This window comes from Lingula anatina, chromosome 2 (genome assembly GCF_051362555.1).
Source record: "Lingula anatina isolate TDL-2025a chromosome 2, LinAna3.0, whole genome shotgun sequence".
Taxonomy (NCBI): domain Eukaryota; kingdom Metazoa; phylum Brachiopoda; class Lingulata; order Lingulida; family Lingulidae; genus Lingula; species Lingula anatina.
This window is the reverse complement of record NC_141768.1, coordinates 27,835,254-27,858,151: the sequence shown is the minus strand read 5'-3', so window position 1 is coordinate 27,858,151 and position 22,898 is coordinate 27,835,254. Positions and strand designations below refer to the sequence as shown.

The window sequence follows — 22,898 nt, the reverse complement described above, 5'->3', positions numbered from 1 at the left end:
AATTCCTTCCGTAGGGTAGATAATTGGCATTGAATTTTCAAAAATTTTGACAAGGGTGCATTTCAAGGAGCGTCACGCCCAGGTCAATGTACCGACTGAGACAAAAAAACCTGGGGGTTCAAGTTGAGGTTATATGTGACCTAAATCCAAGAGATGGGGACAGGGGTCCTTGCGGTCTAGGAGGAGAAGCGGTAACGGTGACTTGTATCCGGCGCCAGTACGCGGAGCCGGCGGAGCTTACGGAGCCGGCGGAGCCGGCGGAGCCAACGGAGCCGGCGGAGCCGGACGAGACGGGTCGGGACTAAAACCATGAGTACCGCCAGCGTACACGCTGGTGGTACTAATAATAGAAAACCATTTCAAATGTGACAAAGTAACACAGGAACTGCTATTAAACATACTTTCTGGTGACAATGATAGAGATTTTTAAAAAAATATCACTTTGGATGGTAACACAAATGCCAAAGAAATAAATAAATACTGAATTTGTTTTTTCTCTTTGACAAAAAGGGACACCAATGACAAAAATGCAACAAATAATGACAAACTCGAAGTATATATTTGCATTTAGGTCTATAACATTGTGGACGGATGTTTCTTGCACTAAAAAATGAGCTGTACAAGAAAAATGAACCTGGCTTTTTATGGCTTTATATAAAAAATTTGCTTAAAAAACAATATGAATAACAAAATGATGATATGAATGTACCAGTGTGTATAAATATATTCCTCTTTAAGCATATCACAGAACTCACCATGTATCATATTGAAATACTACACTTAAAGCTTAAGCAATGTATAATTAACAGGAAAGCTATACCAGTAGTAGCACAGCTGTGCGATCATGCACAAGATTAAATTGGTCTGAGCAAATGTCAATGACAGAAAAAAATACAGTGACATTTCGGTCACATTTTCAGAAATACATATCTGGACAGTACAAATTGATATTACAGATCTTAAAAGTCATCATCATCCGATCTTGCTGTAGATTTTCCACCATTTTCATCATTACCAGCATCATCTTTTTGATCTTCATCTTCACTATACTCAAAATCTGACGTAATATCTATGTCGTTGTCTTTACTAGTTGAGGCAGCAGCAGCATTCTCATCATTTCTAGAAGTCTCTGCCTCTTTGTTTTCTGGGTAAGTAGAACCCTCTTTATCAACAGTTTTATCTTTGTTGAGTTTTTCTGACAAATCAACTGAACTCTGCCTGCTAAGAGCACCATTTTTCTTGCTATTGCTATCATCAATGTTGCTTTTTGCATCATCATCATCACTTTTCAACTCACTTAGCTTGTCTGAGACTTGTCTTAAAAGTTCATCAGAATCCAATGGTTCTTCCTCTTTGTCCTCTACGTCTGTGGATTTTTGATTTTTCAGTGTAAATGCTTTGGTTTTTGTTAAGCCGTCATCATCATCATCATTATCTGCCTCCTCTGGGGTCTTTTTTTGCTTTAATTCTGTGGATTCTTCATTTTCCGTTGTAACCGTCTTGGTTTCTGTTATGTCATCATCATCTGTCTCCTCTATGGTCTTTTTACGTTGTAATCTAGGTCGTGGTCTAGGGCTGGGCTTGGGTTTGTCATCATCTTCAACACTCCCATGTCTAACCTCCTTTTCTTCACTCAGTGCTGATGACATGGAGTGGAGAGACCGACGAGGCGGTGCTTTGGGCGTCAACTCTGGAGTCACTTCCTCTGACACTGGCTCAAGCCTGTCATAGGTCCCTTTCATGTTTAGAAGGGTGCTTCCACTGCCATCCTCTTCGACTTCTGTCAAGTATGTATTTTTGTTCACATCCACTGTATTACCATTCACCCAACCTAAATCACCGTTTTCTTTTCCATGGCCACCACCACCACCACCACCACCATTCATCCCTTTGTATTCAAATTTTCCATGTCCTGTATTGTTATTGTTCACATTATTTTCGTAATTTTTCGGCGAGTTAAAACTCGAAGATCCATCCAAGCCTCCCTCCAGTTGAAGCCTCGTTGCCAGTTTGAGATAATCTTTGACGAATTCATCTTCGTAGTTAGCGCTGTGGTTATTGCCGAGTGTAGCAGACCTGGGTTTGACAAGAGGCGGCACAGACGTGGTGGACCCCATACCTACATCATCTGTGTCTAAACTGCCATCGTCCTCAGGAATTCCAAGGTCTTCCCTTAGAGTGTCCACCAAGGCACGCATTCGGCTCTGAAATGATCATATAATTTCTACATCAATTTGGTCCACGTGAACACAGCGTGCAATCTAATAGACTTTTGTAAAAATACAAACTGTTTTACACATGATTTCAATCTCTCATTATTTCATATTTTATAAGCACCATTTTAAATGACAGTTCCATGAATACCATATTATTGCTGAGGATTGATTAAAATGAACCTTTATCAATTACTGCAATTGCTTTAACAATGTAAACGAGGACTCACTATTTTCAAATCTTGTTTTCTTTTTTCGATGTGGTGTTCAAACACCTGCTTAAGCACCCTAAAAATAACAAATTAAGCCTTATATACAATCCATAAAGAACAATATATATATATATATATATATATATATATATATATATATATATATTCAAATTTAAAAGATGTATCAGGATTAAAGAGAGTTGGATAGAAGTTTGAAAAAATGCCAAAATGCATTTAACAAGCTTCCAATGTTTGCAATGCATATCTTGCTGTTACATCTATAGCCTATCTCAACAATATGAAAACAGTCTAATATAAAATACAATACTGGAAAATTTACTACTAGTGATATAAAATTAGATGATTAAATAGTAATAATAATAATAATAACCTGTTTGTAAAAATCCCTCTTTCCAGAACATCGTTGGTAACTTCTTTAATAAACTCCAGATATTTTAGTTCATCCTCCCTAGATAAGATAATGATTAATAAAACAATTATTTAATTAATTGATATAAACATTTGTAAACATTTAAGTCTAGAACAGGAAAAACCATTTTGGCCTCTTGAGGTTTTATGTAATGTTGTTATATAATTTCTTTCTCAAGGTAATTCATTCCATAAAGTCAAGTCTACCTGAAAAATGCTACATACTTCAAATGACGGAGTAAATTTTATACTTACTCATCTTTGACTCGTTGCATTGTACTTGTGTTTGAGCGGCTCAAATATTTTCTTGACCCTGACATGCTAAATAAGCAGAAAAAATATTCATGTTATATCAGCATCTCATTTGACTGTATCACATTACTGCACATTTTATTGTTGCACAGCAAAGATGTCCTTCTAGTAATAGCACTATGTATTGTAAAATAAGACTTTTATTGCCTCTTGTGTAATGATGTTAAACGAGTTAACAGTCATATACTATGCTACAATCACATCCTAACTTCCAGAGTTTACATAGAAGAGTCAGTCATGTGAAAAAGACCCTTTGATGAAGGGTCTTAACATCATGCTTCATAGATAAAAAAATGAAATCAGATCAACTTTTTTTTTTTTTTTAATACTTCTGAATTTTTGTTTCAGAACAGATCTGAACTTATTTTTGCTCAGAATAACCAAATATTCCATGCAAAAAAAAAAAAAAAACTAATTCAAATTCTATCTTCTGTCTTGAAGTCAGGTTTGTTCAATATTGTAATCATAATTTTAACCAACCTGTCTTGTTGCTGATGCTTGCCAGTCATGTCCAAGTAGCTGTTACTTCTGTCTCTTCTCAGGCCCCCATGGGCCTGCATGAGTGACCCCCGCTGGTGATCTGGCTCCAGTTCATGCTGCACATGGCTTCCAGCTCTGACCTGAGCTTTCTTCTCCTGTTCCTTTAACCACTTCATGTGGTCAGCGTCCAGAGAGATGTCCAATGGAGGCACAGTTCCTGGTACGAATATGAATATTTTAACAGATTAGACTGGGTTCTCATATTATCTCATTTCATTAAAGGCATGAAACCTATTATATATGCATTTAATAATAAAAGAAATCCAAGGACATCTTTCTTACCTGACTGCCTGAGTCTTGAGAAATCCCGACTTTGCAAAGTTTCATCCATCAAATCATATGTGTCCGTGGGTGTCTCTCCTCGAACTGAAGGGTCGATACCCCTTCTCTTGTGTACCTGTTTCTTAGGCGGTGGGTTGTAAAACTTGTACTGAGTCAGCTTTGACGACTTAGTTGACTTGAGAGTCCTTGGGGTAAAAGGTTTCTGTGGCTCAGTAAATTTATGTCCCCTGGTATCTAGAAGGTCTCCGCCTTGTTTTCTCCTAGGGGTTCCCCCCTGGGTTTGGCTGATACTTCCCTCCCAGGAGTCAGGGATATTAGAGGCCATGGGACGTGGGCTTTTGTATGAGCTTGGGGATTGTCTTGAATCCTTGATCATTCGGTCTAAGAGCTGCATATCACTTGCTGTGGGACGTCTCCTGTTTTGGTAAGGGTCATAATCTTCCCCGTTGTTCTTTGCATACATTCTAGCCTCCTCCTCCTCTTTTTCTTGTTGTGTTTCATGTATTAAGTTCTTAATTAAAGCCATTTCTTCTCGCGATGTGCCCTAAAAAGTTCAAAATCAAATGATAATACACTGTATCTCTAAATCAAACATAAAACAAGTAAAATCAAGCACATTAATAATCCAATTCTCAACTGGAATAGATCTTAATTACATAACCTTCTTGCTTTAACTTTATCAAGAATATATCACTTACAATTTCTGGGTCAAAATCATCCTCATCTTCCTCATCCTGTATTTGTGCAGTTGGCACAGACTTGGCACCTGATGGAGGACGACTCTTAGATTTCTGTTGCTGTGCACGTCTGTTCTGGTCACGGACTATGAAAGAACATACATACATAAGTGCATACATATATATAGATGGAGAATACTTACATATATGTAACATGTACGTGCATTGCACCAAGTAATGGGAACAATCAAATTATGTACCAACCTCTCTGTAACAATATCAAAAAGGACATAATTAAAACAAATTCTCATTTTCTACAACCAGGCAACTGACAAATGGGGACAATTTTCATTATAACTAAAAGTTTAATTATCTTCTAGTGACTTATTCAACATATTTGCCATCTACTAGTACTCTCTGTGCTTTGCTTTCCTATTACCTTTCTGACTGACAAGCCAAGCTTTTGGAACTGACATGTCAATAGCACCTTAGATAATAAAAGAAAATGATAAATGTCAATAATTTATTATGCCAATTAAATAGAAGATGGTTTATCCTTGTTATGACTCTAAATGGGTTTTAGAAGATCAGAAGAACCTTCTTTTGAACTAAAAGAATACCTTTAGCATTTATGATTTCTAGGAAAATGTATACAATCAAAGAAGGATCATAAAAAATTCAAAAACCTCACCTCATATTGACATTTGTGACAAACTCAGTTCTGAGGCTACATACTGTACTAGTATGCAGATTCATTTCAAACTCATATTTTAATATGTTGTTTCTTTAACTGTTTTTTTTTTTTTAATGTTGATATCTGAATACTTACAAAGATTTTAGTATACACTTACTTTTTGCAGTATTAACTTTCCTGTAGTGAGCATTCATGTGATCTAGGACCAGGTACTGTGAGTTGAGACTGTTCTGTGTGGGAGCAAATGCTGTCACAAAATTCAATAATAACACATGAATTAAAAAATACATGTAAATACACAATACTTTTTTTTTCATGTAAGTAAATTCATCCATAGCTTTGGAAAAATGTTAATATGTCTGATTACTATGCAGAAAAATTAAAAGCAATTATTTATTAACATACTGTCACTTCACTCTACATAATAAAGAAGCAAGTTTAGTAGATGTTAGTACTTACGGCTACTTTTTAGGATGAGGTTTCCCTTCATTCCATTTGCCAGAGCAGGTTGCGGAGAATAGACTACAAATAAGTACTTGTATTGTTACATCTAAATCAAAACTTACCATGTGGCATTTATGTTTTGGATTTAGAAAAATAAAAACTGAATATTTTGGAAAGCCAGCTAAAAGGATGCACAAAAAGGTGTATTATATTATGACTTGAGAAATGACATGTACATGTATTACAGTGTATTTCTATAAAGGGAGCACTAGCTTTCTGTAAGCACACGTATGAATTGAAGGCATAAAATCAGACTAAAAATCTGAAACTTTAGGGATGTAGGCTTTCTCCTCCTAGTGTACATCAAACTGGATTAAATATTACAAAAATAATAAACTTCATATAATTTAATTTTAAGGTTATAACGCATCACTCCAAGTAAACCTGCATCAACACGTTACATTGCAAGTAATATTATTCACGCAGTTTATACGTAAAAATCCTGGTGCACGCCGAGATGAATCATGAAAGACCAACACACAGCACAGCAACCAGTCCATAATATCAGTCAACGCATTAAGATTAACAAAGTTCTACACTGTACGTGTCACAACTTTGTCATTTTTTGTAACTTTGAGCAAACAATTTGGTGCCATATATTTGGAAATAAAAAATATGCACACAGCGAATCTGTCAAATATAAGGTCTCACCTGATTTCCTTGGCTTCGATGACATGTTGAATGTTAACAAATGGGAACAAAAGGGGTGCAAATGTCGTTTTGAACTCCGAAAATGGAGTTCTTGTTTTCGGCTTAGTACGCCATATTTGTTACTATCAACCACACAAATTGACCAATCAAAATGTGCGTCTTATCCCAGGCTGCCTTTTCAAATACTCTCCAAAAGCATTGCATACTCTCAAACCTCTCTCTGCATAACCCTAATTCTGATCCGAGTATGTGTTGTGACAAGCTGACACAAACATGAATTTTTTTTGACAAGAGGTCGATTTTGAGTATCACTTCATAAATGTAGGTTTCATTTTTCTATTGATCAGTTTTTTCTCGTGTTTCTTTAGTGCAGCTTATCCACATTAGACCCTCGTTTTCGATACATGATATTTATTCAAAGATGAAGAGTTATCGAGGGTCACTCGTGTTTATTTAAGCGTAAAACTACATAGTGATGTTAGCACACCTGTTACTCACTATAGCGCAACAGAAAGCTATGTTTGTTATTCTTCTTTGGTGAATTCCACCGCATTTCAAACAAACTGTAGTACAATCCAGTCGGATTTAGGTGAGGAAAAGAAGTTTTATTAACTTTTAAAAAATTAATTAATATTATTGAACACAAGTTTACAGCGGTCGAAAACGTTATTTATTCGGATTCTTGTACCAGTACATGTATATTCAAAATATATGACATATATATGGTTGAGTCCTAACCACGATAATTTCTTTTGGTTTATCATTTTTTTAATGTTTTAACACATGTAAAACGGGTCACTGTGTGTTGGGACATTTTGCAAAATCATCCTTTTGAGGTTTCTAAACAACAGCACATGATAATTAACTAGTATACAAATATCCATATGGACAGTAATATCCATATGGTCAATATTAATGTGTCGTGATCAGTTATCGTATTAAAAAAGATATTTCATGATTGAATCCTTCAACAGGTATTGGTCTTAGCATGCATTTGGCATGAGTTATCACAGGATTCTGGCAATTAACAGCATCCCTGCCAGGAACGCGTCTAACTTAATCATTATTATTGATCGACCAATTAATTACAGTTACATGCACTTTAGTTGAGTGATTGATGATTGATTGTTTGATTGATGAATCAATTGATTTATTGATTTTTGAGGGATCTGTGAGTTACGTAGGTTTGGCATCTCAAAGAAGTATAATTCAACCTTAAATTTGGAAAGTCAAGCTGTACTGTGGTATGCCAAATTTTAAAATGAACTTTTTATCCTTAAAGAATACTGGGTAAAATTAATCCTTTGCTACTAGCAGAAGGTCATAACAATCTGTGTTACAGGAAATTAAGTTCTCTGGCAGTATTTTACAAAGCATGCCCTGGCACTGTCTATTATCCTGAATATATTTTCAATTAATGAGCTTAATTCTTCTTTTTGTTTTTCACTATGGTGATTATGTATAAATTATCACTGCTAGGCTCAGTATTGATATTTGTTTTCTCTTTTTTGTCTGAGAAGTGATCATCAGGGATGAGAAATTAATGTATTGATCTTTTCCACCTCTGGTAATTTATCACTTCCTTTTTTCCTGACAATCTGACAATCAGCTTTGAGAGGAAAATGATATTAAAATTGTATCTCAAGGAATTGAAGTGTGTCCTTCTCATTACGAGTGCCACATTGAATATTGAATAGATATCGAATTCATTATTTAGTGTAGCAAACATGGTGTTGTCTGAATTAACGTTTCTAATAGCTATAGAACACTGTTATAAGTGTTTGATTTAGAGGTAAATACCAGATGTCAGAGGCACAGAAACATTATTGATTAGTTGTAGATGACAACTGTGGATGTGCCTAAGACAGTGGAAAATCAATAGAACATCTTTAGAAGACTGGCTGCGTTTTACAGCTTATTCAAAGAAATTCAGGTGAGATGGACCTAGTGAATTTAGATAAAATGTACATTAATTATTGGACTGGACTGGATGGGCTGTAGTTAAGATTTAATTAATTAATTGTGTGTATGATATGAAGTTAATTGGATACAGTAATCATATTTTAGGCCCAAGGGCATTAACAGAGAGGACATAGATTGAATTACAGATTACATGTATGTGTAGTCAAGGCTTGTAGAGTTTAACAATTTAAGGCATCTGATCTGGGATTTTCCCATCAGAATTGGATAATCTGTATGAAAAAAAATTCTCCTACGTACTTGTGAATCTGTGCTTGAACTGTTCCTTCCCTTGGATTGGATATTTTATACCATTTTAATTGATAAATTAAATTAATTAATAACTAAAAAACTAAATAATTAAAAATTAATAACTTTTTGGTCAAGCCATATTGCAAACACTATGGGACTTGTTTTAAAATGTCAAAAAGACATTCAGTGGCTTTTGTACGAAAGTAGTGGTACATAGTTTTAAAACACAACATAAACAGATTTTTATCTTGTTTTTATTAGGTGAAGTGGTTTTACATAATAATAATAATAATAATAATAATAATAATAATAATAATATCCAAAATCTTCTTGGTACAGCATATAAACTTCCACATATATCTCTAGTTTCCACATATGTTTCAGGTGACATTCAGTCATCAACAATTTAATGGAAAGGGTATGATATCAGTTGTGCTTATAAATTATGTACTTTGATATATATTTGTTCACTGCATAGTAAATGTGTGTACTTGTTGAGAAGGGAAATTGATCCACATATGCATGACAAGGAAAATACGCAATATAAGTGTTTACTCTGAATGATGATATTTCAAATGGAGAAATACATGTACAACTTGGATCTGGTACCAAAGTGCATCAACAAAAAACAATAGTTTTAATTGATATTTTTTATTTAAAAAAAAAAAGCAGTGGATGCTATAACCACAGTCTACTTAAGTTTGTGTGCACTGTATGGAGCCTTTAAGTGATATATATATAAAGATATTCCTTTGACCCTATAATTCTCCTGAAGCAAACAATGTTCCTTTGAATGGTTATGCTTTGACTAAATGTATTGCAAATTGGTATGTTTATTTTCAGGACCTATTTACTGGCTTAACCTGGTGAAACTTGAACCCTCCAGTCGGTTTTTTGGGGCAACATGAAGGGCTGGGTCTTAGCCTTGCTTTTGTTTGTTTGTCTCATATATGTTATCATTGGTGGAGTAGTGTTCCATTTCATAGAAACTCCAAATGAGGATACAGTGAGGACAACAGCTTTCACAGGGTATCAAAATTTCCTTAGTAAGTATATGACTTTAACTGTGATACTCACGAATAGGCAGTGATTACTTATTTTCACTTTGCTGTGTTTTAGGTCAATGGTACAGAAATATATATTAAGATGTCTTATATCTGCAAGTATGATAATTACTCAATCTTTACAATGGGCAAAAATGATCAAACTGTCAGATCTGTCTGTAATTTTATAATCACAAAAACTAGTTTTTATAAAGCATAACCATTTGAGGTGCTTAAACTGCATAGAATAGAACCATACTGTAGAGTAGCCCGCTTTTTAATTTCATTGCAACCACTAAATAGGAATATTCTAATTTTAAGAAATTATGACCATCAAAAAATCAGTATTTGTAAAATAAGCAATTTTCCTATATTGAATAAAGTCAACTAATTACCGTATAAACAGAGTAGTATCGTATCGTATCTTATCATATCATATCATATCATATCATATCTCAGCTCTTTTCATATTACACCTGAGTGATCCTGATATGGCTCATTAAGACAATTTATAAAAAGCAAAATGAAGACGTGTTCAATATTATGTTTTTTTTTTTTTTTTTTTTTTTTTGAGGCATGTATTTTTTTAGATATATTTTTTCTCTTTTTCTAGATAATTTTACATGTGTAAGTCAAGAGGAACTGGAAACTCTTATTAAAACCATTATCAAAGCGTATGACAGTGGTGTATTGCAGACCAATTCAACACAAAGTGCTTCTAACTGGGACATTCCAAGTGCTGTGTTTTTCTCTGCTACAATTATCACAACTATAGGTAGGAATCAAAAAAACTCCCAGCATATGAAAAAAATTAATTGATTTCTCCTTCTGTTATCCTAGGTAATTATTTGCATGAATGCACCGTTTGTATAACTGTGCAAGCTCCATTTGTATTTTCTACTGAAATAAGATATTTTTGAATTAGTGAATTAGATTTGAGTGGCAAAATGGTAGAGTTAAAATGGTATGTGCCACACATGAACCTGATTATGTTTATTCATTTCTGTATGTTTAAATGTATTTTATTAGTAATGATGCATGTGCCTTTATACTTTAATGAGATAGGAGGATTTATTATATGATGGTAATGAATACATTAAAGTATTTACAATAAATTTATTTATAAGTGGAACCAAAAAACAAAAAAAAAATGTAAAACTTAAATTTTTGCTTCTACCATTATATAACGTCAAATGAGATAACACCTCAATTAAATTTCTTTTAGGATATGGAAACATCTCCCCAACAACTGCAGGTGGACGTGCCTTCTGTGTCATATACGCCATATTTGGCATTCCAATGATGGGCGTTATCCTTGCCACGATAGGTCAAAAAATAAAAAATGGAGCTCAGAAATTGCGGAATAGATGCTTCCCAGGCAAAGAAAGTAGAAAAATCTGGATTATAAAGTCATTGCTTACGCTAGCATTGGGAATAATCCTGTTCATGATTGTTCCTGCTGGTATATTTACTGCTATAGAAGGCTGGACTTATGCTGAGAGTTTGTACTATACTTTCATCACTCTGACCACAATTGGATTTGGGGACTTTGTTGCTGGTAAGCATGCATTGAGGGTATTGTGTGATTAAGTACATTTTATTAAAAAAAAACATATTGTCATAAATAGTGTGTTTCTTTTCTGCCCTACCTTAAAATGGCTTATTATAAGTTAGCGGCTCAGTATAGATTTACATGTTTTGCAAAGTGGTATTATGTAAGAGCTGTGCGTTCAGTTTTATCCTGATGATGATGTAGACAATGATTATTTATACCAGATGATCAGTAAAGTCTGGTTAACTATTCAAGGATTGCAAAAGAAGCAAAGTGTGACTGGCCAACCACAACACTGTTGCTATATTCACATGGGTGAAAAATTTCAGGATTATGCCTTATTATGGGATTTTCAGTCTGTGATTAGATGTGAAATTGCAAGCTGTATTTTCAAGATTTTCAGTTTTTCACCCATGCATTCAACACTGAATATCATTTGGGTGTTGATTTAAGTATTTTGTACCATTATGTTAAAGGTTTGAAAATTGATATTTCTTTTCTGATTTTCAGGTGTTGAAAGTGATCCAGCCTTTCGGGGTGTGTATCGTTTGGCTGTGACTGGATGGATTGTTTTGGGCCTGGCCTGGGCTGCCGTTATTGTCTCCAACTTAACAGATGATGTAGAGGAAACAGCAAACAAAGTGGAATTAAAACTGCAGAAGGGAAAAGTAAAGAATTAAAGCTTTGTTTTTATACAGTAGTATAGTGTGGTTGAAATATAAAAAAAAATGCAACTATTATTTCAAGAATTTTTATTCTGGTTTTAACTGCTAATGACAAAGCATGCAAATGCAGTATTATGTTAGAGATCTAAATTGACTTGATTTTAATAATCTCTAAATTCATGGATTTAATAGTATTCTTATTATGAATGTACATTTAATTACCTTTGGATCTGAATTTAGGAAAACAAGGCAGCTGAAGGTGAAGATGAGGAAACAACAGAAAATGGCAAAGATTCAAAAGGAAATCCGTAATCTGTTGTTACCTTATAGCACATGTAAGTAAAAGTTTATTAACAGGTAGATACTTTCAAAGTAACAGAATTCATTATATAATTTAACAATTTCTGTTAGTTTCAAAATTTTCTTTGTGAACAAGGCAACTCTCTTTTCCACAGATATAGAAATCATGTCATTAGAGTAAGCTTGATTTAATGTTGGCTTTTACTGGTATGACTGATTGATTCTTTAAAGAAATAACTAAGATGTATTTTTTTTTACAGAGAAAATGTGGATAAATGGTGAAAAAAGATCAACCTCAAACATTTTTAGCATTTCTGTGATAGTCGGTGCCTAAGAAATTTGATTTACAGCTTTATCAACAATCTTTTGAGAATGCATATATTTCCCACCTTTTCAATTAAATGGCAATTAAAAAAGCTGGTACATAAAGCAATGTAGAGGCCTTAGCTATAGAGTTTTCATGAACTAGATTTAGAGAATCATATAGAATGGATAGTTTTTTTAATTTGTGTACCATGGGTCTTTTGGAAGATGGTCAGAATTTTTCAAGTTTACATTGAAAGGCATCTAAGTTTTTCTGTCGGAAAACGGTCAAAAATGGAGGATGGATCAACAAAGATAATTTGGAGGACTGTCAGAAAACATATCTGCACCTGTCCCTGAACTGTATAGAGGAATGGAATTACAGTAAAGAAAAAAAATAGTAGAGAGATAGAAAGAGTAGGACTTGCTCAGTGGTACTTCACCGCCCCCTTTCAATGTCAAGTGCCAGAACCTGCCATTTCCTACAACAGATGTAGGTTCACTATTGGATGAGATATAGTGGACAGACTTTGTATGTGGACATGGGCGTCCTCAGGGGGTGGGGGGGGGGGGTCAATGGGATCACTTGACCCCCCTGGGATTTTGGAACTGCATTTCTATTGTGGGTACCCAGCCAATCATTATTTCCCCCTTCAATGACTTTGACCTACCCTGAGTGTCAGAGCAACGTAAAAATTAGCTTGTAAATATTAAATATACCTTGGAGTCATTTTTACTAGAAATGGTATTGCTGATATTGGTTATATATGAAGTCAAGATCGAGCTGGCAATACCGGAATCTAGAACCTAGGGTACTTTGACCCCCCCCCCTGGAAAATTTTCTGCAGACGCCTATGTATGTGGTGCATTCTTGTCCTTATCATTCTGTGTCCATATTCTAAATTGTGTAAACAGGGTGTGCATCTTTTTTTGTCTTATATTATTTAACAAGAGTAGGAAGATTTTTTAATATTTATCTTACTTAGACCAATAGGGCCAGTATTTTATGGTCATTTACTTATAAGAAGATAATTGAATATGTATTTTTATATTCAATTTATATTCAAATGTTCATAATAGTTTTGCTATACAGAATAACTTTTTAACAACTTACACAGTCATTCTGACTAATTTTCCTCAATTAACCAAATGTACCTTAAGCTTTTGATAATTGTATAAAGCATATTATTATGGAATAATTGCCTGGCATCTGTGTTAAATGTTCTTCATTTTGTGTGATTCTGTAATATTTCATTTTCATTTCTAATAAAAATGTTTTGTAATGTAAATTTTTTATTTGTGTTTATTTGCATCCCAAGAACCCTGTCTTAAAAGCTTATAAAAGATATTTTTAGTATATTTTTTCTGTATCCAGCTATTAATGATAATATTATTTATTTATGAAATCCATATAAAATGTTCAGTAGACTTTACATGGGTAAAATTAACAGAATAAGATGAATAAAGTAAATGAAAAAGTAATTAAGATAGTAAGATATTAAGATGTGAACTAAAATGTGATTGAATTGATGGACAGGATTTTAAGATATTAAAAATAAATTGTACAATGTAAAAGATAACAGCCAGTCAAATCAATTATAAAACTTTTTGAAGATATGTTTTTAATTCTTTTTTTTAAAAACACTTGATGAAGATTGACGTCAAATAACCACAAATTAATCAAAGCAGTCATTAATGCCACGATATTTTATGAATTAATAAGATACGTGTATGACAGATTTTGGCGTTTGAACCTTCAGTAATGTCAATCGGGCTAAAAAAGAAAAGAGTGGATAGGCTATTACAAACTCCCTGTGATTGATTATTATAAAGCGTAACGTGCCAAAACGAGAATATTTTTTGAAGCCGAAATCCTACCATGGTAAATATTGATATATCCCACGCTCATCTGACACCAACTCAAATAATAGCGTCCGGCAAACGTCAGAAGTCGATGAAAAAATGTATAACTAATATACTGTTCATGTGTGCAGGACTTCTTGACCTTTAATTAACTGTTGAAGGGTGCTGTGCATGTTGCCCATGGAACATGATGTTGAATTGAGATATGTTTTTTCAAGAATTTGTATATTAGGAGCTACTCGTACATGTATTAGAACGTCCCGGAAACAAACGAGCGATGTTACATAGTGGTTAAGAGGGGTGGGGTGCGGTGGGGAAGATAAAGCGATGTTGCTATTTTTGAGGGCAAGAAATGGGACTCCAATATTAGGTGCATATTTTATAGTGTGGTGCGCAAAAAATACAAGAAAGAACTATACTATTCTTCTTTTGTATCGAAAATAACTTAAATCAGTTTCAACTTGGACATAATAACGTTATTATGTCCAAGGTTTCAACAGTGTACCGTCGAGAACGGATTTCGAAAGATGTTTACTGGGTCTTGGGTACTTCCAAAGATGATGCCCTATTTAAAAAACACCAAAGTATGCTTTAAGAGTAAATGCGATTCTTTCACTGCTTTAAATAAGCATATATATAAGTCTTAGCTTAGTTGACACATATACTTTATTTAGTCTTTTACGTACTTCAAGGCTCAGTCCTTGCCGTCTGAGGTGAACACTCACAGCTCAGAAATAGATTTTCTGGTTAATTTTTAACTCTGAAAGATAACGGCATCCCTTTCGTTTCTGTTTTGCATTGATACGTCACCCACGCGTGATCTTTATATCTTTATTTGCAGAGGGCGTGTAGTGCACGTGAGACGTTTTTTAAGCAAAATAATAATAATAATAATAATAATAATAATAAAATTAATCCTTTCTTAATCACCAAGGTATATATCCTATGCAAATCTGTTGAGAAAATTACAGTCTATGAATTAAACCCGCTTTTGAGTTCTAATTTTTTTCTCTATTACGAGAAAGATTCACCTGTCTCCACCTCAATTGCTGTTTTGGATTGTGATATACCTTGGCGATGAGGGGGGTGTGTTGAAATCTCAAGGTAAAGTTATTGTTACATGTACTACTTAATTAATTAATTAATTTGTGTATTTAATCATTCATTCATTCATTCGTTATGTGTGTTATATATATACGTCTCTTTTTTACCTCTACCACGCGCCCTTAATTAATCATTTGTTTGAACGATGGTTTCTAAGTTTGATGTCATTCGAATTATTTCTAATTTCTATCGATGACATGTACAGTGTTGAGAAATAACCAAGGTTAATTCGGTAAATAAATATTTCCCAATTGTCTTGGTCTATATTTAACTTGTGACCTGACCTAAATGGGGACAGCGCGGGACTATGAATGGGTAGCTTTCGCGTTACATTTCAAAAAAGAAAAGAAAGAAAGATGTTCGACGCCCACAGCGCGAACCAAAATAATGTCGATGACATACTCATATGATATTGAAAATAATCATTTGCTTCTTGAAACGAGCGATTCTGAGACGAGACATCCTAAGTGTTCTAAGTTCACTTTAATGGAATCAGATCCTTTTTGTCCTACATTTTGACCTCAACGCGCATATAGGACTTGCCTTTTTATTGTATGATGAACGTCCTGTTTATTGACCTTTTTGTTTGCGTCACACTGTATAAACGTAGGTATAAAACACAATGCACCAACAGAAGACAATGTCTTAGTCACAAATCATGGCTTCAGACAAATGTTTGACTGTGTTCATGCTTGTTGCTGGTCTTTGCGCGAGTTTTACGTATGCCAAGCTTCCAAACATTGTGTTTATAGTTGCAGATGATTTAGGCAAGTCACAGGTGTACTCATACCTTCAAAAATGTCGAATTATATATTCAGTCGGAAGAAAATATACTATTTAATGCACCAGTGCAATAGAAGCGGGGGTGCATCATATAGCTGTTTTTGATAAGCAAAGGTGTCGTTTTTACTTATATATGCTTTCGATCTATTGTTACTGTTTCAGGCTTCAACGACGTGGGTTTTAACAACCCCAATATTTTGTCTCCCAACATCGATAAACTAGCCAGCGAGGGAGTGATCCTCAATCAGAGTTACGTCCACCCTGTATGTACACCGTAAGTAACACGTGCGTCAAATATATCTTGTTGACTGTTAATGAATACTGCCCTGTAAGTCAAACTTAAGTCAGTTCCATAGCTTACAGCTTTGTTACCAACGTTACATGGACACATGAACACATCTTACCCAATCAGAAACAGTGTTACAACAGTCCCGAGGGCACATGCATACATCCTAGTGCTACAGATAGTCATTATTCACTCATGAGGAAATGTGTTTTTTACTTTCGCTGTACATATGTAGATTACAAGGTTACATAAACCTGTCTGTAAATCGATTAAGGGAAACATTTCATATTCACTTAATGTCTCACAGTTGGAATTTTGTCTGTCCTTTTCCAGATCTAGAAGTGCCTTTTTAACAGGTCTGTATCCATGGAAGACGGGCTTACAACACGGGGCTTTATTGCCGCTGCAGCCGGTGTGTGCCCCATATAATGTCACCCTCCTGCCAGAGGTACTCAAAGAACAAGGCTATGCAACACATATTATTGGAAAGTGAGTTTTTTTATGCACAACTATGTTAATATTTTTTTTGTATTTTTCAGTATTATTACAGATACCCAAACCAAAGTCAATTTTTTTTTTTTGGGGGGGGGGGGGGGGTTCCCGTCATGCGGGAACAGTAACCGTCCAAAAATGGAGGCTACAAGTCTGACCAGGCGTTGAGTTGGTTGAGTGCTTGTCAGATTGAACTGTTCTGACTAAACTGTAGTCCATTACATTATTTGCATAATCTATAAATGTAACATCTTTGTATACCCTAGTTTTAGCTTTTTCGTAATCATTCATTGATATAATCAAAGGGAATCATAAAACATGTATTTGGCCTTTTTCAGTTTGATTTGAAGTTAGGCGTTATATTCATCAGCTGATTTTTTTCTATTAACAAAAGATGGCACCTCGGCTTCTGCAACTGGAACTGCACACCAACGTACCGCGGTTTTGACAGTTTCTTCGGCTTTTACAACGGACAGGAAGATTACTATGCTCATACGCTAGGTGAGTTTAATTACCGCTATCTGTGCTGCTTGCTAACAGAGGTTAAGGAACACAATTATTATAGATAAATAAATAATAATATGTTTATTTGGAAAACTATCCGTTTAAGACCGGGTCAGGGATCAAATGTGCTGCATCCTTCTGTACAAAACAGCGTCAATAATATTTTCAAGTTAATTTTTTTTAAAATCATACATGCATGTAAATGATCTTAAACATTTCAAACATATTAGTTGTTTATGTGATGCTTTTTTCAATCGCACTTCGTTTATTTATGCAGTATCAAACCAAAAAAAAAACACGCCTTGGAAAATTAACATGGTCAACTGCACAAGATTTACAACATAACGAAGATGGTTCCAATAATCTTACTTTACTCAAACTTCTTGCACTGTGTTATTTGAAGGTGTTAACGCGTTGGACTTGCGTGACGACGAAAAGCCTGACCGGTTAGAGGGAGGAATCTACTCAGCGGTAAGACTAGTCACAACATTTATTGTAGTATATCAACTATGACATTCAAGGAAGTGCTATTTTTATTCGTTTCTACATGTACTTATAATCAATACTAAATGTGCATGTATACCCTGTGATGTGAAAAGGTCATAATAATAATCATAATTATATTTATTTTGAGACTAAAATCCAAATTTGTTCATAAGACTTTATGCCAATGAATATTATCAAAATATATAAATCGGAACCTCATAAAATACATTTACGTACATTTACGTACTATTGATAGTTTATTTTCGCACGCTTTTTAACATTGTCTCTATTATCAGAGATTATACCACGTATGCAAATGACAGAGTGATAGTGGCATGTCGCTCTATTCTTCTTGTCATTTAGGAGCTGTTCGCCAAGAGAGCCAAGCGAATTATCACCAACCACGACAAGAACAGACCTCTCTTTTTGTACTTGCCTTTCCAGAATGTGCACGCTCCAGTACAGGTGAGCATTTCCTAATGATTTAGACACTTAGAATTTTCAGTATGTTAAGATATATATTATAAATGGGTGTTAAAGAATATACAATGTATCTTACATCTTTTCACAAAAGTCCACATCACATTTCCACGTAAATGATTTGATCGTGAAGTAGTTTATTTCAGGTACATTAACTATTTTACCTTTGTTACCAGGTCCCACACCGCTATTCAAACATGTATGCTCATATTCAAGATGAAACCAGAAGAAATTTTTCTGGTACGTTCAATATGTTAATTTATTCTGTGTGAATTACACAGCAAGTACTTTAAACTATACAAAAATGCATTTTTAAAACAAAAAAAGCATGGCATTTAAATGAAAGAAATGTCTCGATTTTTTTCATTGTTGTACTTTTTTTTGTCAATAATATTACATTCCTGTAAACTTAAAGTCATTGTTCGACAGGTATGGTAAGTGCTATGGATGAAGCAATTGGAAACATCACAACTGCACTGAAAGACGCAGGAATCTATGACAACACTCTGATAGCTTTTACGTCTGATGTGAGTATGTCATAAACCAGTATACATATTGTGTACTACTGTTTCAAATCCATTAAATTTCATATGATGCAAACCATTCTGCTTACCGAAAATCAGAGAATTATCTTTTCAGTGCCATTGGCAGACATTTTAAGAATCTTACGGTGTCTGAATAAGAACACTAATGGTGGCCCAAAGATTTCTGTGTTTATTCTCTTTAATTGAAGAATGGAGGTAACCCTAACCAGGGAGGGAACAACTTTCCCTTTCGAGGTTCCAAGATGACTATTTGGGAAGGTGGCACCAGGGCAGTCGCATTCGTCCACGGCCCTATGCTACAGAAAACGGGGTACAGGCACAACGGGTAGGTAACGGAGTATCTTTGGGTAAAAGAAAAAGGAAAGAGCTGCTTATGTCTGAGATCAAATTAAGGTGTTTATAACTTATACCTCCTTAATTCAATGTAAGACGCAAAGTCGTCTTTCAAGTCTAGTCAGACAGACAATCTGGGTCACATTTACTGGAGACCATTACTGAGGTACAAAAAAAAAAAAAAAAAAAAAAAAAAAAAAAAAAAAAAAAAAAAAAAAAAAAAAAAAAAAAAAAAAGGGCTAAATAGAATAAACAGTTATGTACATTCCAGAAAATTCCACTAGTCTTTATTTTCCTCGTGAACAGACAATCTGGCTCACATTTATTAGAGACAATTACCGAGGAACCGAAAAAATGAGGGCGAAACAGAATAAACAGTTATGTACATTCCAGAAAATTCCACGCTGTCGATTGGTTCCAAACTTTTCTGGCGGTTGCTGGTGGCTCTCCAGGTAATTCAACCTAAAGATTTTTGAGTATAATCGAGACGATAACAATTTTCACTTCAAAAGGACTAATATAGTTACAATACATAAAACATGTGGAGTTACTTTATGAGTATGATCTTTTTCATATCTTTAGCCGAAAACATTAACATGGACAGTATGAACCTGTGGCCTATGCTGAAGTTTGGAATAGATTCCGCTAGAACAGAGTTCGTCTATCACTTAGACAATAAATTCCCTCCACTCCAAGGGCATGCCGCTATCAGGTACTGTTATTATTTCATTTATTTCTTTTACCTCCGCCAAGGAGGTTATGTTTTCGCCCCTGTTTGTCTGTCTGTTTGTTTGTTTGTCATCAACATAACTAAAAAAGTTATGGACCGATTTTGATGAAATTTTCAGGAACTGTCAGAAGTGGGCCAAGGAAGAGGTGATTAGTTTTTGGTGGTGATCAGGATCAATAATTAATCAATAATCAATAATAATAAAAAATCGCTGCCTTGGCGGAGGTCTGCGCTCTTGGAGTGTTTTTCAAGTAATTACATAGAATCCTATGCGCGCCAAACATTTATTCTGTACAGTATATTATAATTCTAAGAAAACACTGAGTGAAATGCTTATGGCAATCTTTAATGGAGCGTGTTTGTAAGCAAGGTTCAAATCCCAGATCTGCTGCAGATCCCCCCTCCCCCGAGTCCGCCATCCCTGCCCAACCCCCCTTCCCCAAGTCCGTGTTTTAAAGAACGCTGGGAACTCACCAACTCAATATAGAGGTAAGACCCCAGTGTCCATTGAAATTCAAGGTGGTCACTGGATTTTGCCCAAGCTCCAGATGATGTAATACTGATAAAATATTTTGGCATATGACGAATTCTTGCCCATGGTACATTTTTAGAGTCGGCGATTACAAGTACATCAAAGGATTCCCTGGGCCGTTCAGTGGCTGGGCCGTACCACCTAAGTTTCAACAGTCCCGAAAGTATTTGAACTTGGATGATGACAGAGACAGCCTTGATGTCTTCCACAAATACATGCGGAAATCGAAAACGCTACCAGAATATTTTGAGCACGCACTGTTTAATATAAGGGGTAAGTTTTAAAAATGAAGCACTATATGTGTCTTATATTACTTGCTGGGAGGGGGGGGGGCTTCCAGTTAAACACTTAAAGGTTACTTTATGCGTTTGACATTTTTTCAAAGTCATGTATTCTGTGTCTACATTTCCTGCAAAGCTTTAGCCCTTAAAAATATAAAACCGCTAAATAAAAGTGCCTGACTTTGACAGTGCCTGTTGAAACTAAATCATTTAATTAAAAATGGACTAAGACAATCCAAGTGCAGGGACGGGTCAAGCCACAGTGAATGAGTAAGATAATTTTTCTCCCTAGTAAAATTCATTTAATAAATCCCGTATAGAGTACGTACCTTTTAAGTGTTAAGCAGATTACGTATAGTACATCGTTTTGTTGCACCCTTGATTTGTTCTGATTTTGTTCTCTCCCCGCAGATGATCCTACGGAGCAGAAAAATTTGGTCCACACCATGCCCCAAGTTGTGCAAGATATGAAGATCAAGTTGGAACTGGCACAGCAAGAGATGGTACCCGCGAATGCCCCACCGGGGGATAACAAAGGAAATCCGAACAATTTTGGGGGAGTTTGGACACCGGGATGGTGCTGATAATGTTGATATGCTACTATGGAATAATATCGGTTTAAAATGAACTGACACGAGAAATATGAACGGAAAGTTTATATAAGATTCCTGTTGTAATTTTTAAATTTTATTATTTATTCATTTATTCATTTATTTTATTTTATTTTTATTTTATTTATTTTATTTTTCTGAAATATTGTCAAATACATTTTCACTCTCTAATCATATCGTATTTAGTGACCAACACCTATGTAAAATGAATAGATACAGTATATGAAATAATGCGCTTTACATAATAAAAAATCAAGTGAAGTACTTTTCTCGAAACGAGGAAAAAAAAGAGAGACATGAGTACACTGACGGTAATATAACGGCCACATGTTAAGTGTCTGGCAGTTTGATACAATCATGAAGACCAAAACATTATGAATTGAATGTTGAGTTGTTTATGCATTGATGAGAATCGAATACTAAGGACCATTTTGCTTGCTCAAAGTTTAATCTTTTACGTTCTTCAAAGCTCAGTCCTTGTCGTCTGAAACGAACACTCCCAGCTCGGAGACAGATTTTCTGGGTTAATTTTTAACTCTGAAAGATCACGCCATTCCTTTCGTTCCTGTTTTGCACTGATACGTCACCCACACGTGATCTTTATATCTTTATTTGCAGAGGGCATGCAGTGCACGTGAGACGTTTATAAAGCATAATAATAATAATAATAATAATAATAAAATCCTTTCTAATCCTTTCTTAATCCTCAAGGTATATCCTATGCAAAACTGTTGAGAAAATCACAGTCTGCTTTCTTACGTGAAAGATTTTACTGTTTTGGATTATGATATTCCTTGGTCATGAGGGGAAAGTGTTGAAATCTCAAGGTAAAGTTATTATTACATGTACTACATTATTAATTAATTTGTTTATTTATTTTTTATGTGTCATTCATTTATGAAATGTGTGATATATACGTCTCATTTTATCTCTCCCACCCACCCTAAATTAATCAGTTGTTTGAACGTTGGTTTCTAAGCTTGATTTTATTCGAATGATTTCTAATTTCTATCGGTAAGACATGTAAAATGTTGAGAAATAACCAAGGTTCATATTTTAAATTAGATAAATAAATATATCGCAATTGTCTTGGTCTATATTTAACTGCCTATATCTATATCTATATCTATATTATATATATATATATTTAACTGTCTATCTATATATGACCCAAATGGGGACAGCGCAGGGCATGGGCAGCTTTCGAGTTACATTTCAAAATAGAAACAAAAAAGAAAAGAAAAGGAGAAATCAGACACCCAGTGCGAACCAAAATAATA

General features: G+C 34.6%; 3 protein-coding genes across 5 annotated transcripts; 2 read left to right on the top strand and 1 right to left on the bottom strand.

Moving 5' to 3' along the window:
* Nucleotides 1–540: 540 nt before the first annotated feature.
* On the bottom strand, nucleotides 541–6,693 carry LOC106181445 (spermatogenesis-associated protein 7-like). Of its 2 annotated transcripts, XM_013565821.3 has the most exons (11): nucleotides 6,515–6,693; nucleotides 5,819–5,881; nucleotides 5,517–5,606; nucleotides 5,105–5,152; nucleotides 4,687–4,811; nucleotides 3,989–4,532; nucleotides 3,647–3,863; nucleotides 3,110–3,175; nucleotides 2,817–2,894; nucleotides 2,444–2,501; nucleotides 541–2,204 (listed from the first exon to the last, which is right to left on the bottom strand). In XM_013565821.3, the coding sequence occupies exons 1-11, from the start codon at nucleotides 6,537–6,539 to the stop codon at nucleotides 960–962; spliced, it is 2,559 nt and encodes an 852-aa protein (XP_013421275.2). In that variant the 5' UTR covers nucleotides 6,540–6,693; the 3' UTR covers nucleotides 541–959. The 2 variants fall into 2 exon arrangements, with proteins under 2 accessions (XP_013421275.2, XP_086861587.1); XM_087005461.1 differs by lacking the exon at nucleotides 5,819–5,881 and having other exon boundaries at nucleotides 6,515–6,685.
* Nucleotides 6,694–6,934: 241 nt separating this feature from the next.
* On the top strand, nucleotides 6,935–12,320 carry LOC106181448 (potassium channel subfamily K member 10). 2 transcript variants are annotated; one of them, XM_087005945.1, is made up of 7 exons: nucleotides 6,961–7,103; nucleotides 8,349–8,447; nucleotides 9,569–9,771; nucleotides 10,382–10,543; nucleotides 10,994–11,326; nucleotides 11,831–11,988; nucleotides 12,226–12,320. In XM_087005945.1, the coding sequence occupies exons 3-7, from the start codon at nucleotides 9,630–9,632 to the stop codon at nucleotides 12,295–12,297; spliced, it is 867 nt and encodes a 288-aa protein (XP_086862071.1). In that variant the 5' UTR covers nucleotides 6,961–7,103; nucleotides 8,349–8,447; nucleotides 9,569–9,629; the 3' UTR covers nucleotides 12,298–12,320. The 2 variants fall into 2 exon arrangements, with proteins under 2 accessions (XP_013421280.2, XP_086862071.1); XM_013565826.2 differs by lacking the exon at nucleotides 8,349–8,447 and having other exon boundaries at nucleotides 6,935–7,103.
* A 3,874-nt stretch (nucleotides 12,321–16,194) lies between these two features.
* On the top strand, nucleotides 16,195–22,706 carry LOC106181461 (arylsulfatase B-like). Its single transcript, XM_087005458.1, has 13 exons — nucleotides 16,195–16,322; nucleotides 16,501–16,612; nucleotides 16,958–17,113; nucleotides 17,511–17,617; nucleotides 18,024–18,091; nucleotides 18,470–18,571; nucleotides 18,763–18,826; nucleotides 19,016–19,113; nucleotides 19,320–19,456; nucleotides 19,858–19,916; nucleotides 20,047–20,176; nucleotides 20,806–20,999; nucleotides 21,419–22,706. Exons 1-13 carry the CDS (start codon nucleotides 16,214–16,216, stop codon nucleotides 21,589–21,591), a joined length of 1,509 nt encoding a protein of 502 aa, XP_086861584.1. The 5' UTR covers nucleotides 16,195–16,213; the 3' UTR covers nucleotides 21,592–22,706.
* Nucleotides 22,707–22,898: the final 192 nt, after the last annotated feature.

Bases quoted from the DNA above. Each gene is read 5' to 3' on its own strand.
- LOC106181445 (XM_013565821.3), bottom strand. From the start codon at position 6,539: ATGTCATCGAAGCCAAGGAAATCAG. The intron at 2,895-3,109 runs GTAAGTATAAAA...TATCTTATCTAG, and splicing joins ATGCAACGAGTCAAAGATGA to GGAGGATGAACTAAAATATC. The intron at 2,205-2,443 runs GTGAGTCCTCGT...TGATCATTTCAG, and splicing joins GAAAACAAGATTTGAAAATA to AGCCGAATGCGTGCCTTGGT.
- LOC106181461 (XM_087005458.1), top strand. From the start codon at position 16,214: ATGGCTTCAGACAAATGTTTGACTGTGTTCATGCTTGTTGCTGGTCTT. The intron at 18,092-18,469 runs GTAAGACTAGTC...CTTGTCATTTAG, and splicing joins AGGGAGGAATCTACTCAGCG to GAGCTGTTCGCCAAGAGAGC. The intron at 19,457-19,857 runs GTAGGTAACGGA...TGTACATTCCAG, and splicing joins ACGGGGTACAGGCACAACGG to AAAATTCCACGCTGTCGATT.
- LOC106181448 (XM_013565826.2), top strand. From the start codon at position 9,630: ATGAAGGGCTGGGTCTTAGCCTTGCTTTTGTTTGTTTGTCTCATATAT. The intron at 10,544-10,993 runs GTAGGAATCAAA...AATTTCTTTTAG, and splicing joins TACAATTATCACAACTATAG to GATATGGAAACATCTCCCCA. The intron at 11,327-11,830 runs GTAAGCATGCAT...TCTGATTTTCAG, and splicing joins ATTTGGGGACTTTGTTGCTG to GTGTTGAAAGTGATCCAGCC.